Source organism: Rhinopithecus bieti, unplaced genomic scaffold (genome assembly GCF_001698545.2).
Source record: "Rhinopithecus bieti isolate Rb0 unplaced genomic scaffold, ASM169854v2 scaffold_8601, whole genome shotgun sequence".
NCBI lineage: Eukaryota > Metazoa > Chordata > Mammalia > Primates > Cercopithecidae > Rhinopithecus > Rhinopithecus bieti.
Window position 1 is genome coordinate 573,402 of NW_016806193.1, and position 18,654 is coordinate 592,055.

Sequence of the window (18,654 nt, forward strand, 5' to 3'; positions counted from 1 at the left end):
GCACTATTCACAATAGCAAAGACTTGGAATCAACCCAAATGTCCATCTGTGACAGACTGGATTAAGAAAATGTGGCACATATACACCATGGAATACTATGCAGCCATAAAAAAGGATGAGTTTGCATCCTTTGTAGGGACATGGATGCAGCTGGAAACCATCATTCTTAGCAAACTATCACAAGAACTGAAAACCAAACACCGCATGTTCTCACTCATAGGTCGGAATTGAACAATGAGATCACTTGGACTCGGGAAGGGGAACATCACACACTGGGGCCTATCATAGGGAGGGGGGAGGGGGGAGGGATTGCATTGGGAGTTATACATGATATAAATAATGAATTGATGGGTGCTGATGAGTTGATGGGTGCAGCACACCAACATGGCACAAGTATACATATGTAACAAACGTGCACGTTATGCACATGTACCCTAGAACTTAAAGTATAATAATAATAAATAAAAAATGTATTGTCTGTCTGCTCATTTAATTTCCTTCTCTTTTTTATTGCCCTTATCTTTGAACAAACAATTTCGTAGTTGGGAATTAAATGAATTGCAGCATTGTTTATATGATATCTTCCATTTATTGACTAACTATACTGCATTCAGACACTAGACTGTTATATATCATCTTGAGTATTAAAAATGAAATCTCAAAGAATCATTATTCCCATTTCACAGATTTTAAAAAGCAGGTGTATTGAGGTTAAGTAGGCCAAAGCCACAGAATTAATCATCAGAAAATTCAGGATTTGAAATCATTGTTAGAAGATCAATAACATGTGCTGTTTATGTCACATTGTTGCCTCTATTTAGTGACTGTAGATTAATTAAATATCCCTCAATTGGGGAACTATTAAAATAAATTATTGTATGTTCACTGTATGAAACATAAGATAGTTATTAGAAGCATGATTTACAATATGAATATGACTAGGTCAACTCTAGGTATGCGTGTTTTATCAACTGTTGCTGCGTAATAAATCATGTAAAACTCAATGCTTAAAATAATAGGCATTTATTATTGCTTATTTGTCTATGGGAAAACAAGTGTTTCTGCTGATCAGCTGGGCTTGTTTGGGTGTCAGCATTTGGGTCAGCCAGATACTGACTGGTCTAGGCTAGGACAGCCTTGCTGACAAGTCTATTGGTCAGCTGGCTGTTGGCTAGAGCAACGGGATGATAGATCATGTGTCTCTTCAGTGTCATGCAGCAGGCTAGCCTAGGCTTATTCACATGATGACTTGGAAAAGTTCCAAGAGAGTGGGGACTGCAAGGCAGCTTGAGACCTAGGCTCAGATTGTGCACGATTTCACTTCTGCCATATTCTGTTGACCAGAAAAAGATATGAGGTGACTCCAGATTCAAGGAGTGAGAAAATCAACTCTATTTCTTGCATAAGAAAAGCCACAAAGTAACACAGAATGAGTATGGACACAGGAAAAGGAATAATAGGGTCATTTTGTTCAATCAATCTGCTACACACATGAATGAGAACTGGAAGGCATATGGAAAATGCAGAGAACTGATGTGTTGGCAATTAGGGCTGTGAAAGATTTTTCTTTTTTCTTTGTACCTTTATTATTTCATATAGGTGGTTATAATCCTGTCAGTGTCACAAACAATGTTTGGGAGCAAAAAACAGTAAGAGGAGCCATAACAAGCATAAGATTAACAACTACATTATTCACTATGCTGAAAGGATTGTGTCAATAATGTGCATATCATAAACCAATATAGTCTTCTTCTCTGTAGAGCATGTAGGTGGGTAACAATGGAAAGAACCTCAAACTACTAAAGTTAAATAGGTCTCCAAAATATATCTAGTGGTTGTGGATCTCAAGTGGAATTTAGCCATGAGACACCCAATTATTCCTAGCACTTCTGCTCACTCTTTATAGTACCACGGCTGCCACCATCTCAGCACTGCAACATTTTAGCAATCTTTGGAATCCCTAGGGAACAATTCTTCCTTAATAGACATGATTTCTGATAGTCAAAGTTTTGTCACTTAAGAACCAAATTCTCAGGTTGTTTTAAAAAAGATTGTAACTATTTTAAATAGAAATTATTAGTTAAATATATAACTTGTTGACATCCTTGTGTTTTAAAATAGAGTTGATGGAAAACACTTTAACAGTTTTTTGACAACATTGTTCTTTGCCAGAATGCAACGACATCCTCAGAACCTGTGAAGCAGAGCAGGGTTTCTTTCCCCTTACATAAAATATTCTGAGAATGTCATGCTTTCAAGTTCTTCTTTATGCCCCTTCATTGTTTTTGTGCTCTTTCTTGTTCCCATGGGACTCTAAGTGTGCCTTCTTCTGACAGTTTGTTCCGTTTTACTTGGCTTCTTCTAATATGCTGTCAACTTAGAAAAACCAACCTTATTAGGACTATTTGTCAAAGAAGAGGAATTAGGCTCTGGGTAAGGACCAGGGAGCCTCTCATCTGAGCAAGGTACATGGTCATTAGTGTATGAAAGGCTTGGTGACATATCCTTTGTCTGATTTTTTTTCTTGGTTCTTGCCTACATCAAAACATAGAAAAGAGCCAGGTTGTTGGGAATCTGAAACTTTGGCATGTTGCCAGATGTGAGGGAGGTACAGATATGCATGACCTGAGTAAATAAATGAAATGCATCCAATGTGGGATAATTGTACTTAGGACATTAAATATTCCATAACCTTATTTTGTCAAAGGTCAGTTTTTCAAATAGATTAAAGACTTTTTCAAAGCATTAACATATATTTACATTTTATTTTAGGGTATAAGTGAGTTTGTTCATTCCACAGTTTCATTCATTCACCCCTACACTGAGAATACACACACCACACACACACACACATACACACACCCTTATCCTCATGGAAATTGTGTTCTTGTTTGGAAGATAGAAATAGATGTACATAATTGTGAAGTCTTAAGACAAATAGTATAACTGAAACGGATCAGCCAGTGTGGAAGGACAGAAGACAGAGGAAGAAAAGCACTTCCTAGACCTTTGCATCCCTGTGAAATGTGGTTGATAATATCCAACTAACAGATATTTTGCTGAGGATTTATTATGACACAGGATGAGGCCATATGTACTCAAAAAATTTTATTATATAAACAATGTGGAAGGCAATCTAAGCTAACAGAAAGTATAACACTGTGCTATCTGAGAGACCCAGCTTCGAAGCTTATTTTCATCACTTATTTTCATCACTTATTTGTTGGATTTTTGCTTCGTGACATTTTTTTTTCTTTCTGAAGAATGGAGCTAACTTCTACCTTGCAGTGCTGTTGGGAGAATAAAATAAAATGACACAAGTAAAGTGCCACACGCAGTAGCTGGAAGAGTAAGTGTTCCAGGAATGTCAGCTTCCTTCCTCTTTTCCTCTTCACAGAGCGGGTGACAACTGAGCTGGGTTTTGAAGGATGAGTAGGAGTTCACAAACCTAATCATGAATCCCCTACAGGGAAAGTGGCCTTTCAGCAGAGTGAGATATGGACATTTGTTTCCAAAACTGGAAGTTGATTTGTGAAGCTGTTGCTTCCTGGGCAGCAGAGCCAACAACACTTCTCTATTTCTTTACCTGTATTTAATAATGTTGGCTCATTAACCTAGTGGACTTATGCACTCACTGGTGCCACCTCACTATTAAGACATATTTGAGCTGTCATTTCAATCTAATAGTGATGTGGAATTTACCCTGATAGGAAGGACAGAAAAGAAAACACTAGAAATCAACAATATTGAATGACCCAACAATTTTGAGAATGGGCAAGGGGAAGTGAAATATTTCTTCCACAATCATGTGCCCAGGGTCTGAAGTTAAATCAGGTGTTACAAATAAGAAGCTTGAGATCTCATTATTTAGATTAGGTCTGTCCATTCAGTCAGTGGGTATTTATTTATCACCTTTCACTCGCAAAATATTGGGTTAAGAGAAGAGACAAACATGAAGATGGCTAACTATGACACAGGATGAAATAAGGGTTATACATGAGAAAAAACTAAAAAGGATGGAAGTGATCATTTATCTGGTCTTTTGAAGGAAAAGTAGAGTCATGGTTGGCCAAGGAGAGAAGCAAAGCACTCTGTGTGGAGAGAACAGCATAAACCAAGGGCAGAGGCTTGAAAGCACATGGCTGCAAAGAAAAGAAAAAGAAAGCATGAACTGTTACACAAATCATCAAGCCCATTAAAAACAAAACCAACAAACAAAAAGAAAAAAAAAATCACCAAGAAGTACAGCCAGAACCAACATAATCTTTCCTTGGAGCCCTCATTAAAAGAAGTCATAGTTTCCCTTTTCTTTTCTTTTTTTTTCTTCCCTGTTTGTGACTTAGACCTTTCCAAAGCACCTGTATGCATTGCAGCAGGCACTGTTAAGGCCATGCACTTAAATCTGCAGCACTCAGGCCCTGAGCATTCTGTCTGTAGGCCAGTTCTCTCTAACTGAGGGCTTCAGGCTGTGAAGAGGGGTAGGCCAGAAATGCAGGGAATTTGATGCCTGCAGGAGCCAATAAGAGAAGGGAGTTGGAGGATAAATGTACCTGCTTCCTGCGCCTCCTATAATACCTCTGAAGCGTGTGTACACTGTCTTCCAGAGCACCCCAGTGAGGTAACCCCAGTTGCCTAGCACAGGCACCTGCTCATGAATGCATTCTTTATCAGCTCCCTTCATTTCCCTGTCTCAATTCCCCACTCTCTTTTCTGGAATCATCTCCCAAATAAACTACTTGCATTTATGTCCTTGTCTCTCAGGAGGACATTCTCGGGGAGGGGCAACCCCAAGACAGCATTGCTCAAGCCTCCTGGTGGAAGCAGTGCTGACGAACTGACATGGAAAAGATTAGGGATGGTTTGAGGTAAGACAGCAGAATCCAAGCTGATTCTAAGAAATGGTTCCAGGAGTATTTCCATGTGCTTTTGACCTTTAATTTTTTAAAATTTAATTGTATCTTAAGGAGGATTAAATGAGTTAATTCCTATGAATTGCTTAGGAAAGGGCCTGGCACATACATTGCAACCTTGTCATTGCTCTTATTGTTTTTCGAGTAACCCCTCCTCTTGTTTTGGTGTGTAGCAGCATGCTCCCTGAAAGAGGCAGACCCAGACAAGAAAGAGGTAGGAGAAGGAGAGGTGGGCCTGAGGCCTCACTGATATGTTTCCACACCGTGGAGCTCATGCCTGCCGCCAGCTTCTCTCACCTTTGATGAGACTCCCCTTCCCACAACACTTCTTACTTGTGTTGAACATGGAACTCAGCTTGTCTGACAAGTTATGGTGGCCTTGTTGAGGATCATTCAGTACAATCCCTGGCTTCATGTGCTGTGCAAAGATTCCTTGTCAAGTTCCCTGTGGGAAAGGGGCACCGGGGGAGTTGATCATTCTGGATTTCTAAGTACTCTACCCTCCTGGCTTCTGATTCAGGAGGTCCAGGTTTGGAACTGAGAATCCATGTTCTTTTATAAGCTGCCCAGGTGATTCTGATGGGCAGCCAAGTCTGAGAACCACGTTGCTATGTGGCTTTGTTCCCCAGGATCCATATCACAGAGCATTGTGTGTTGTAACAGAAAGGGTGGAAGTTTTTTCTGAGCAGTCTCAGGCTGACTTTCCTTGTATTATAACTAATGTCAGAACAAGTGGCGCTACAGCCCCTTACAGGGAGTTTTTGTCTCCACACTTTCAGCAAAATGAGAGGAAAAGTGTTGATCCTAGAGTTGAGATAAGTGACATTCTGGAAATATCAGAATGTCCTGTTCTTCAGACTGACTCTCTTAATTTGTATCATTTAAAGACTTGGGGATGGTGTAAGAAGGAACTAACATTTTAAGGAAGACATTGGTAAGACATTCTATTTTAAAAATAGAGGCACAGCTGAAGAAAGAAAACGGGTTTTTCTCTGTGCGAGAATGAACAGTTCACATGGCATTTTGGACTGTTCTACACACGCCTGCAGTAATACATAATCAACTATTGGGGGAAAGATAGTTTTGTCTTATATTTATGGAGGGGGCACTGAACACAGAAACTAAGAATAACTGTACTTGGTACTGCACAGTTTACTTCTCAACGTACTTTCGCATGAGCTGCTTCATGGTGGCTTCACCACTGCCCCATGGGATACCAGGGCTGCAGCGCCTCCCCTTACAGCCCTGAATCCGAGGGTTTGGGAAGATATAAATTAGAAATATAAGAAGCCTCACCCAGATAGGAGGGATTTTGTGGTTAATAAAATTGTAGAAATTTTACCAGCTAAATGGATTACCCTCATACCATAGGGATGCAGAAACACCTCTGGCGTAAGACATACTCGTCAAAAGAGAGAGGTTTTTACAAATATTTCATAAGCACTCCAATTAAAATAATGCCCCAGATCCTTTTAGACCAACTCCATTCTTTGGCTGCAGGGCATCATCACCACACACGTCCCTAAGACTGGGGTGGGGCAGGAGCTGGGAGCAGAGTGGGGAGAATGCTTTCAGATGGAATCCTAATCAAGCAGATCATGACGAGGCTCTTTGGAGCTCCATGAGAACACTCAAATGTTATACACTCTACATTTCATAACTACATGGGGAGAAACAGACTTTCATCCTCTTTCCTACCCACGCCTTATTTTATTAAGAGCTGTAATTTGGTCTGGGTTCTGGAGGCATATTGGTTTAACAGGGTTTTTTTTTTTAACTCAATTTGTTGAAAAGGAAAGAAAAACCAGAAAGCCATTTTGTAAGCATTTGATTCGGAAATCTATCTTGCCTGTAGCTTTAGCAGAGAGAATACATTTCACTTGTGTCATTGTAATTTCCATCAGCCTCAGCTGCGTATTATTTATGTAACTCAGCATTGTTATTCCCATTTTACAGGTGAAGAAACGGAAGTTTAGAAAGGCTAAGAGAGTCTCATCAATACTTGCAGTTGGCTATGACACCCTCCCTTCATGGGGAGATGATCAGCGAAAAAGTCACGTACCTCTTGATCGAATTTACTATTCATATCTCAGTGTACTGGGCAAGATTATTGAAAATGGTTTCCACGTTTTTCTTCTTTCACTCTTATTACAGTACTAACAAGATTCTTGTAAAAACTGGACCTCAGGGACCTCTGATATAAAGTCTTAATCCTTAATCATAGCAACAACTATTCATCTTCTGGTTCCACACCAGGCTTTAAGAAATGTGTGTTAGGAACAGCCAAACTCCTAAGCCATCAATTTGCTGATAGAGCTCTCCCTGTTATAAAAAATAATAGAAGGAAAACAAACAGATGTATCTCTGCTATTTTTGACTAGAATTATGAAAATAGGCCTAAGAAAAGTCATTTATTTTCTCTTCTTTAATAATAAGCAAAGGCTTGTTTAGTGCCTACTATGAACAATGTAATATTGTGTGCTATGCAAGACTGCAGGAAGAATGAGTCTACTGTTCAGCAGTTTATGGTGGGACCATTTTTAATCCCCTGTACCAGAAGAGTAGATATAATCACCAGAAATCATGCAACTGAAATACAACATTGTTTTAAGTTCTAAACAACTGTCAGAGAGGAAATGCCCATCTCCCACCTTGTACGTGCTAAACTTGCACACATTTGCAAGACTGGGTAATCTGGAGATTTATAACCTGGGCTTTGGAAACAGACAACCCAGGTTCAAGCCTCTATTCAAATACTTACTCTCTAGGCAGACTTTGGCAACTTACTGAACCACACTAAACCTTGTCATCTTTGTTTGTAAAATGATGATAACAGTAGATTCTGGTAGATCGGAATGAATGATAATCAAATGACATAATCCATGCACAGCGCTTAGGCTAATACCCAGAAATAAATATTAGCACCATTATTGGAATCAGAAAGGTCCATGATAGGAAATCACAATTGCCAAATTTCTCCATTACATGAGTGGTTCTCCACAGTTTTTCTTTTAAGATCTAAAACATTTTGTTCAAATGCAATCATGTTCAGAAACCTGGGATATCGAGAAAACAGTGGAGTGGCCTGGTTGAAGCAGAGAAGGGATATGGAACCCTGGTTCCTTTGGCTGCCCCTAGCACACCCTCCCACCTCCATGATGTGCCCTGGAGCATCTCCATGGAATTCTTGGCATTCAGCTTAAAAACTGAGCTATTAAATATTATGCCTATAATTACATTGTAAGCTGAGATGATTTGGTTATTTGAATGTACCGTCTATATTCTCACATATTCACAAATTTCACCAAAATATTTGATGGTTGTATTTTACATTTTGAACATTGCAAGTCTAGGCCCATATGTTCATATACTTAACCTTTATAATTCAGAAATATGTCAGAGTAATTCAGCATTATGTACTCAATCATGTAACAATGTGTATTGAGCATTATTTATATACCAGGCCCATACGGTCCTGGCTTGCACGGTAACTCAGAAAGATTCTAAGTTCCTTTCAGCCGGGACCATGTTTACCTGTTTCACCACTGTATCCACAGAGTTTAGCATGTGGCTGGCATATAACACATACGCCATAAACAATTGCAGAATTGAAATTTTTAGGCGAATGAATGGTTGCCCTTTTACTTTAGAAGATTAACAAAGTTCTCATGGATTTGAGAACTGTTGTTTCCTATTGAGGACGTGAGCCCCCAGGTGGGTTTTAGACATGATATGTGATAGCTGAGTCACCTTGTCTCCTGAGTCAAAGTCTTTTTGGGACATTTAGGGAGCTTCTAAAGGGACTCAGCCCCTCCAGTGGCTGGAAATATTTAATTAGGACAGAAATGAAAGCAGAGGGGGTAATTAGCACTTAATAGATCTGGAATTATTGCCTGAGATCCAGGGCCTGTGGATGAACATCCAGGAATCCATGGACAGCCCTCCAGCAAGCGTCAAAAAGAAGCAACTCTTCATGGACCTGATTGATAGGCTGACTGGATTGACCCATGTACTCTGAATACTCAGAAATGCCAATAGTCAAAACCATTTTCAACAAATCTTTCTTTGCTTCAAGACATGTGCCTCAATGTCGTTTCCATACTCCCTGATATTCCAGCGGGGAAAGACTGTTAAATCTTTCTCAACACGGTATGGACTTTCCTTTTCCTTTTCCTCTCCCTTTCCTTTCTTTCTTTTTGAGACTGAGTCTTGCTCTGTTGCCAGGGCTGAAGTGCAGTGGCACGATCTCGGCTCACTGCAACCTCCGCCTCCCAGATTCAAGCAGCTCTCCTGCCTCAGCCTCCTGAGTAGCTGGGATTACAGGCACCCGCCACCATGCCCAGCTAATTTTTATATATTTAGTAGAGATGGGATTTCACCATGTTAGCCAGGCTGGTCTCAAACTCCTGACCTCAAGTGATCTGCCCACCTCGGCCTCCCAGAGTGCTGGGATTACAGGCATGAGCCACTGTGCCTGGCCCCTTTTCTTTCTAAAACATGAACAGCTCTTTCCTTTAGAGACAAAATAAAAGAGCATGTGCATTATCTCTATCAAACAAACACGCTGGCAAAGGGTATCACTCTCATTCTTATTATTGTTAGATGTTAAATGCTTGGTATGCACTTAATACTTAGTATGCATTAGTTTACAAGCACCCAATTTGATCGGTTAGGGCAAGTGACAAGACCACACCAGTAGTAATATACAGAGCTGGAACTAGAATTCGCCTGTTTGTGTTAGGCAGGGTTCAGACAGGAAATAGCTGGCACACTCAAACAGAGTGACTGAGGGGAGTTTTTTGAAGGGGCAAATTGAAAAGAGGTAAACAAAGTTTAAGTAAAAAAGAAAAGGGAAGGAAGGAGAGACAAAGAAAGAAGAATGAAAGAGAGAAAGAGAAAGAAGAAAGGGAAAAGCAAGGAAGGAAAGGAAGAAGGGAGGGAGGGAGGGGAGGGGAGAGGAGGAATGGAGAGAAAGAAAGAAAAAGAAGGAAAGAAAGAGAAAGAAGCTGTATGGATGGAAAGGGCTACTTCACAGCACCTGTGGCCTTCGCTAGAGGAACATAGCCGACTTAAGGACCCATCAGGGGTGCTAAGGGAATAAATATCCTGACCTCAGTCTCCTCTCACCCTCTAATTTCCTGGCAGTACTTCTTATTATTAGCACCTCCCATTAGGATGCCTCAGAGAAAGGGAGCTCATTGATGGAGTCCATTAGTTCAGCCTGCTGGGACACAGAGTAGACAGGAGAGTGACTCTAGAGGGACAAACAAAAGCTCTCCAGCACAATGTCTGCCTAAAGGGGAGCATGCTTAACCATATATATTTTATCTGCAAATAATACTATTTATCCCTCATTCAGCAAATAGTCATTGCTTGGCTGCTCTGTGCTGGGCACTTTGCTTTGGGCTGAGGATACAGGGATAAGTGAGATATTGTGTCCTTGAAGAGCTTAGACTCATGGTCTTCAGAAAATATGTCTTGAACATTTTTTACCTGCTATTTTAACTACCATTTTCTCTCCTTTTATCTCCCAAGCGTGACTACATTTCCACCCAAATATCCTAATTTTCTCAATCTTGTTCCACTATATTCCTTAGCTTTTCTTGCATCCACAAATTTTTCCTTCTATTTTCAGCTTCAGTGTAGAAATTTTTAAATAAAATTATGTTTTAGTGTCATATGGATGAGTGCTTGCTATGTTGCCCAGGCTGGTCTCGAACTCCTGGCCTCTTCTACCTTATGCTCCAGGACCACAGGCCTGAGCTATCGTGCCTCCCAGCTTCAGTGTAGAATTATTTCGGACAGACTTGAACCCTACTGAGGAAAGCTAATGATCTAATAAATGTTCAAGTGATATTAATATTATTTTATCTCATTAGTATTTGAGAAAGAAAAGAGACAGGAGAAAACTTTCTCTTACAAGGAAAAGAAAAGATAAGAGGCCTAGAAAGTTCTGCCCTAATTCTATATACCTGCTCACATCACAAGAAATTACATTTTACCCATGCTAGGAGCTGTGCTCAGTCAGAGAAAGGAAGGCACCATTAAAGATTTCAAGGTTGTTCCGTAAGTGAATTGGATGTAAGTGCTCTCACTGCTATAGCTTGAAAGAGCTGAAATTGTTCCTGAAGCAAAATGGAAGAGGTTTGGCTAACTCTCTTGGTCATTTATTAGTGTGGCCAAAGTAGCCTTATCTCTGATTACCTCCTTTCTCCCACTGTAGTGAAGAAATCCTCTGGCTCTAGAATTTTCCTCTCAGTGTTTGCTAAATGCTTAGCAAGCTAGGCCTCCCACTGGCCAGCAGACAGGCCTGAAAGGATGCCTTTTGAGAGGCCAGATGTTTAGAAATAGAAGTTAGAAGGGAAAGGAACTGTTGCATTTACCAGAAGGTGTGTCCACCAAAGGGGAGAGAAGCTTTTCCATTCAGAGGAAAAAAAGTCCTTTTGAAGTTGTCTGAAGACCATTGCTCAACTGAAAGATCACAGTTGAAGCTCTGACCATATTAGAAATTAGCATTGCTAATGAGGTTTTCAGAGAATCACAGATTATTTTAATCTACTTAACCTTCTCTATAAATACTTGACTTAGAAAACATTGTACTTCTATTTTTAATAATCTAATAATGGATAAATGTTATTTTAAAGGCAGTAGCAACAATGTGAATATCATTTTTCAAACAAGAACTATCAAATATTGGCATATTGCTTTATTTTTGTCAGTTCCAATTCTGTGATAGAGAGTAGTAGCCGACTGTCTGAGCTGTCTGATAAATTGGAAGGTTAGGACAGTCTAAGTGGCTAGCTGACAAGATTATTTCTCTAATGACAAATATATGGGCAAGTATCCAAAAATCAGCTGCTCTATGTGGGCCTAGGTGAACAAAACCCTGGGAACCCAAGCTTCTAAAAAAACAACTGATCAGTATAGTTTACAAAAGGAGCTTTCCACCATCTTTGACATGGTTTCCCATTAAATCAATATGACACTGAAATTTGCAATCCTTCCAGAATGTTCTTTGAATGAAGAGGTAAAAACAATCTGTATCTGCTAGTATGAATGAATCAATTGCCCTTATTCATCTGTTCTGCATTTCAAGGCTAAACTCCTTGGAAAAAATTAGGTTTCTTTACCACCATCTCAAACCTAAATTGTTCTCATATTGATTCACTGTTTTCATCATTCATTCATTTATCCACCAAACATTTATTGAACACCTACTATGTGGCAGGTACTCTCTGAAACCCCAAGGATATGGTATTAAGCAAAACAAACAAGTTTCCTGCTTTTGTGGAGGTCTTAGTAAATGGAGATAGTCAATAATAAATGAATAAATAAATAAGCAAGAAGGTGTCAGGCAATAAAAGTGCAAAAATAAAAAAAGGAGTTACTGGAGAAAGTGAAAGATGTTTTTAAGTTAGATGGTTGGGGAAGAAAGACCCTCTACGAAACAGAAAGTAGAACTAACAATTGAATGGCAAAGGAAGAGAGGGCAGGAAAAGATCTGAGGAAAGAATGTTCCAAGCAGACAGAATAGCTAGTGCAAAGGCATAGAAGGTGGGTGTGGCTGAAGAGTAGGAAAGGAGAGGGTTGGAATTAAATAAAACAAAAAAATAGATGAGAGGTAGATTGCATAACACTTTAAAGGCATGAGAAAGGGTTTGGGTTTTACTTATTGTAAACCTACTGGACAGCTATTGAAGAACTTTTCTCAGATGAGTGATATGATCTAATTTATGCTTTAAATGGCTCAACATGGGTAATAGAGATTTCTAGGGGTAAGAGTGAAAGCAGTGAGACCTAAAGGGACCCTGTTGCAGTGGTCCACAGAGAGGTGACCGAAGGGTAGTAGCAGGGCAGACTTAGAGAATGTTAATGCTCTATCTGGAAAAAAAATATGAGGCAGGAAGAGCTAACCCAACCAGCAGATTAGAATCTGCCTATTAGCCTTAGAACCTTATCTAGTGAAAGTTGACCCAGAAAGCCCTTTAGAGGTAATTCAGTGGAAATCCTTCAATTTAAACATGAGAAAAACAGAAACGTGGACAAATTCCGGGACACACCCAGGGTCACAGAGCAAACCGCTAGCAAACCCAAGACTGAGCCTCACACCTCCTATCTTCCCAAGTGTTAGATAAAGTGCCCAAGTCCATACAGAACCCAGCAGGGCCTGAGCGTGGATCTCATGGGTTCTTTCTACACCAGCAAGTTCTAATCTGTGGTGCAAATCTGCATAATGGAGACAACTGAGAAGTTACTGTGGGGTCCATGCATCCAAATGTGGATTTGTCATACCCTGTACACTGAATAAATAAAAGTGTAAGTGCCATCATGTGGTGTCCAAAGCAGAGTGATTAAGTTAATAGCTTAGACAATGGCATACAATTAGGCTCGAATTTTAGCTTTACCAGGCGTTGACTGTGTACTTTCAGGTAAGTTACTTAACTCTCTGGGTCTTGTTTTTTTCAGCTATACCCTGGAATAAAAATTGTAACTTGAAGTTCTGTAAGGCTCAAATAAGATGATATACCAAAAACACCCACTTAGAATAGTACCTGGCACAGAGTAAATATTCAAGAAATGTTCGCTATTACTATGTAGAAGACAGAACTTTTTTCCTTTTACTTGCAACAGGGCTCTTAATATTCAAAGCCAATGAGAATTACTCACTGGCCTCCCTGAAGAAATAATTAAGTATGGTTCTACCCTACAGGTGCATTGCTGGAAACTGCCACCTCTTCGACCCTACTCTAACTCTGCCCCTTATCAGCCACTGGAGGAACTGTGGCCTTCAGCACAGGGACACTATTCTTTTAGTCAATCCTTCATTTATTTATTCTGTAAATGCCTACTGAGTGCTCACTTAAATGCCTGGTGATCGTAAGCCTTTTTTTCCCTGCTTCAGATATGTTCGCTTGCTTAATTTACTCCCCTGAGTAACTTCTCTCACTGACTTGCAGAGATTTGTCAATAAGCAGGTGAGTGGTGGCCATAGGGAAGTGGGGAGGAAAAGGTTCCTATCAGAATTTCAAAGGGGCCACGGAGCATATACAGTTTGAAGAGTTGGTAAGCACCCCAAAAGCTCAGGTGTAGGGAACGAGACGATCAAAGGAGACGGAGGAGAAAGGGATCTGGACTCCCTGAGCCCAGTTTGCAGGTGTGTAGTGTAGGTGAAAGCACTGCCTTGCCCAGTGCTCATTTCTTCCCTACACCTTCCCACTCATAGCTCTCTGAGTGTAGCTCTATGAGGCATAAGTGTAGCCATTTTACAGAGGGGAAACTAAGGCTCAGGCACAGGTCACATGACTAGTAAGTGGGAGACCAGGACTAGAACCCAAGTTGCCTGACTCCTCATTATGGTTTTTTGGTTGTTTTGTTTGGTCCCCCAACCTCCCCCTATCCACCAAGTTGTTACTATGTGTATAAGAAAAGGAAGAAAGGGAGTAAGAGAGAGATGATGGTGGTGCCTGCGATATGGTAGTGATAGTGTGTGTGTGTGTGCGCGCGTGCACGCATGCGTGAGAGAGAAGGAGAGAGTGATACAAAGAGATAGAGATAGGAAGGAAAGCGAGACACAGAGAGAGGGACCTCAATAAAAGACTTCGAATGACTCCAAATTAACAACAAATTAATACCTATAAAAAATGTGGCCAGCCTATGTGCATTTCAGTTGAGTCATCACCAGCTGTACAAAAGATAAAGCAGAGACATCTCAGCCAACCTGACAACATTATTGCACTGAGTGGGGACCCAAAGACAGACGTCCTTTGCCTGTGCTGTGGTATCTGCCTTGGGGAAAAATTGTCCTCAGGATGCCAGTGTGAGAACATGTCACCTGTAGCAGCCTCTCCAAGAATTTGGTACAAACACCCCCAACACACATTGCCTCAAGGTGCTATGATTTGGGCCCTTCGAAGTAGTTGAGCTCAACTCCTTCCTACAGAGGTTTATTTGAAGAAAAAAGCAGATCCAGATTGCACTTAAGCATCAGAAACCTTTTAATTTTGAGATTTTGCAGGAGACGTCTTTAAGTAACACTCCTGTGATGAGTGAGCAACCAAGTTGTAATCTGTCCCTTCTATGGTTGCCAGAGTCTTAAAAGCCTGTCTTCCAGTACATCACCTTAATGATTATTTATGGGCAGTGTATGAATTTCCCAAATGGGGATTATGCATAACATCTCTGCATTTACATTAAAACAAGGGCAATTTTTTTAACAAACATATCAACGTTTACTTAATCTATGCAAATCTATTCATCAGATTTTATAAAACCATCATTTTTCCCCATACCCTTAAAACACAAAATTCTGGCTTTAAAAAAAAATCTCCTAGTTTGTTTTTAAGCACTGTGCTTGCAGGAGGAGGGGGCTGGCAGAGTAAAGGGGAGATGGTGCCTCTGTTGGTGATGCAGCCTGCTTGTGCAAAGCAGTCCTGCACTTCCAGTTGTGAGCCAAGAGCCAAGTGTGGGAGCTCACCATGGTGGCAGCCACCTCCCCACCGAGCAGGCGGCGTTCACCAGAGGGGAGTATCAGGTTCTCGTACTCAGCTGTGGGTTGTCACCATCTAATAATATGACCGTTTTGCCATCTCTCTGCAAATGAGGCTGAAGCTGCTATCTGATTGGTATAACATCTCACTTTCCCTCTGCATTGATTTTCTTCTTCTCCTCCTTTGCTTCATAAAAAGAGGGACAAGTGGCTGGTGCTGTGGAGAGAGAAGCTTTATTTTTAGTATGAGACAACCTCTATTTTCTTTCAGGAGAGGGAAGTTGGATTATCAATTCTTTTGTAAATGTGTATGGTGATATTTGCTCCGGTAAGTTTGCAGCTATCTTGATTTACAGCTGGCTGTGGGGTATGTGTGTGCATGTGTGTGTCTCCATAGGCACATTTGGATTGTACACTTTTCTTTCCAAATATCAGTTTTTAAACCTTTAGTGGTAATATCTCTTTTTCTTGACTTTGCTTTCTTATGATTTGTATGTTTAAAAACCAAAGAGGCTGTGTTGATAGTGAAATGCTTACTTTAGCTGTTTAAGTATGTGCTGGGTTTCTTGGAACATAGTAAGGAAACTATTTAAGCAAACTTATATTTGCTTTATAAAAATGTAATGTCATTCTACCCTACCCCCCATCCTTGGAGTGTTTAATATCCTAAATACATTCATTGTGCTGCAACCTGCTTACCATTTTAATTAAAGTTTCTCCGTCAGCGTCAGAGTGAGAAGTACTTAAACTCCATCCACAGCTACCAAATATTATATGTTGTGCTGAAAGGTGCTAGCTTCATAAGGTCTTATAGCTGTATGTAGAATGAATGAGTTTCCCCTACAATTGGATGCACGCACCTTTAAAAGAACTGAATTTAGAAAAAGTATTCAGATCACTAAATGAAGTCCTAGCATGCCATGAAAAGCTGTAATCACAAGTGGCTCTTGCTTCTCTTTCGTCTTTCTTTGCACTGTGTATTTCTGCCACCATCTGTCAGATGCCCAGTCCGGGCTCCTGTGTTTCTATATGTGAAGCTAATCAGGAGAAAAGTGGCTGTTATTAAATGTAACTACTGCAAAATGACTGTCCGGTCACCATTGCTAGAAATGATTTTTAAATGCATTACCTGGTTAGCTGCGTTCTTTTTGTTCAGAGAGTAAGAGATGGTCTGAATTCTTCATTGTTAATTCAGAAGTCTGGGGAAAAGTCTTTTAATATAATTATTCTTGATGGGGATGATAAGATGATTAAATAATTGCTTTAATGGAAACAAACTGATGCTTTAATCTTCTCTTTTTGTTACACAATCAACAAATCTGCATAGTCTTTTTCTCGGTGAAATGAGCTGGAGAATACATTTATGATGAAAGTTAAAGGCACTGTGGCATGTGAAGCAAGAGGAGGTCTGACTGTACATTTTTCAGAGATTTTAAGAGTAAAGTTGGGAATATCATGCAGGCCTAGGGCTCGTAGGCATAGGTTTTTTTCAGAATAGCAATTTTTCAGATTGTGAGGTAGTCTTAGGACAGCGCAGAATGCCTGTCTGGGAGCGCACTAACCTTCACATCTACTCCCTTTTGGACGTGCCACGACTCACACGCCCTGTGCACACTCCAGTGAAGCTACTCATTTTGACAAATAGATTGAATTTTGATCAATCTAACTTAGCCTCAAAAATAGAGTAATCCCCCAAACCCACCCAAGTTATTATATTGCCTTATTACAGGTCCCAATAAGCATGTGCCTAATATCAGCCTTAGATGACATAAACCTTAGCTGGAGCCAAGTGTATCTTAGCAGATAATTTGTTGAAAAAAAAAAAAACAAACTTTTTTCCTTGGGCTGTTGCCAATTACTGCTAAGTAAACTCACCAGCACGGAACATCACCTGTTCCCCTCCCCCTGCCATTCAGTGTGGGACGATGAGGGATACATCCAATGTCTCAACGTCCCTTAATATTTTATAAAATTTATTTTATATAATCATTCTCCTTTCATGGCTGTAACAGGTTGTATATAAAGTCATTTGGCATAGACAGAGCTTATCATCATCTGAAGCTACTCAGTAATATAAATTAATGAAACTTGAGGTGGCAGCACGCATTCTGCATGTGAAAGCTATGCCTTTTCCTCTAGTCTCCTGGTTTACAGAAGTGTTAGGGCTCCAAGCATACTGAGGCCCAGACAGAAAGAACAACAAGGCATCTGTATCTTTAAAAGGTCAGGATCCTTAGTTTGAGTTAGAGCCAATGTGCACAGTTTTTACAAGCATCACTTCTGAAAGGTCCGTAACACCATAACCAGAAAATCTGTCATAATCTCTTCCAAGGATTAAAGACTTGTGTCATTTGGGGGAAACAATAAAGAGATTTTTAAAATTTTAAAATGAGCTCCTCTCTTCTTTTTAGCATAATGAAGAATGCAAAAGTCATTTCCATTTAGTAAATACATCCTATATGCCTGGCACTGTGCTAAGCATTTTACATGGCTTATCTCCTTTAATCTTGACAAGCACTCTATGAGGGGCATAACATTAACTCCCCATTTTACAGATGAGAAAATGGAGACATAGGACAAGTATGTAACTTACTTGAGGAAACACAGTGATGAGGATGAGTCTCGGAACCAGGCAGGCTCATTCCAGAGTCCTGCTCTTCCTCCCTCCCATCTGTCATTGTACAATCTACAACAAATGCCTAGACTGAAATGATTTCCAGGGACCTACAGTTAAACATCCTATTTTTCCCTGTCTTGATACAAGGGAGTCTCCTTCTTCTCAGTCTATGCCTTTATGACTCCGAGCTAAGCATGTCTTTGAAACTGAAGAATATGTGTTTTATTTCCACTCAATTTGAACAGATACAAAGATGTGAGTGTGACTAAATGAGCCCACCTAGGGTAAAATTTATGCAGAAGTGGCTAAATCAAGGTAGATCTTTTAATTGATCAAAGTAAATCAATTCCTTTGACCTTCAGTTTTTGGACATAAAGTCAAAATAAAGATGTGACAATAGCTTAGAAATATCAATATCTCAAGGCAGCTGGTTCGTCACTGGTGTAAAATATAAAAGCCATTACAACTGAATCATTTTGGAGAGCTTTATAAAATTCCCACCTTCCCTTTACTCACTCCCACCATGTTTTTTTTTATTATTATTATTTCTATTCTTTGGCTAGCTGGAAAGGGCTGAGGTAGCACTTCAGGTTGAATACTGTGAAGTGTCTATCTCATCTGGGTGATTTAAAAAGGAACAC

General features: G+C 40.1%; 1 protein-coding gene across 2 annotated transcripts in view; it reads left to right on the top strand.

The window, feature by feature from the left end:
• Positions 1-18,654, top strand: part of SYNPR (synaptoporin) — a 340,390-nt gene that overhangs the window by 149,795 nt on the left and 171,941 nt on the right. Inside the window, exon 1 of one of the 2 annotated variants that reach the window (XM_017875011.1) lies at positions 15,332-15,724. The exons of the other annotated variant lie outside the window; for it this stretch is intronic. Coding sequence (XP_017730500.1) covers positions 15,701-15,724 — 24 coding nt within the window. The 5' untranslated portion in view covers positions 15,332-15,700. Of the gene's footprint in view, positions 1-15,331; positions 15,725-18,654 lie in introns of those variants that run through there. 2 annotated transcript variants of the gene reach the window in all.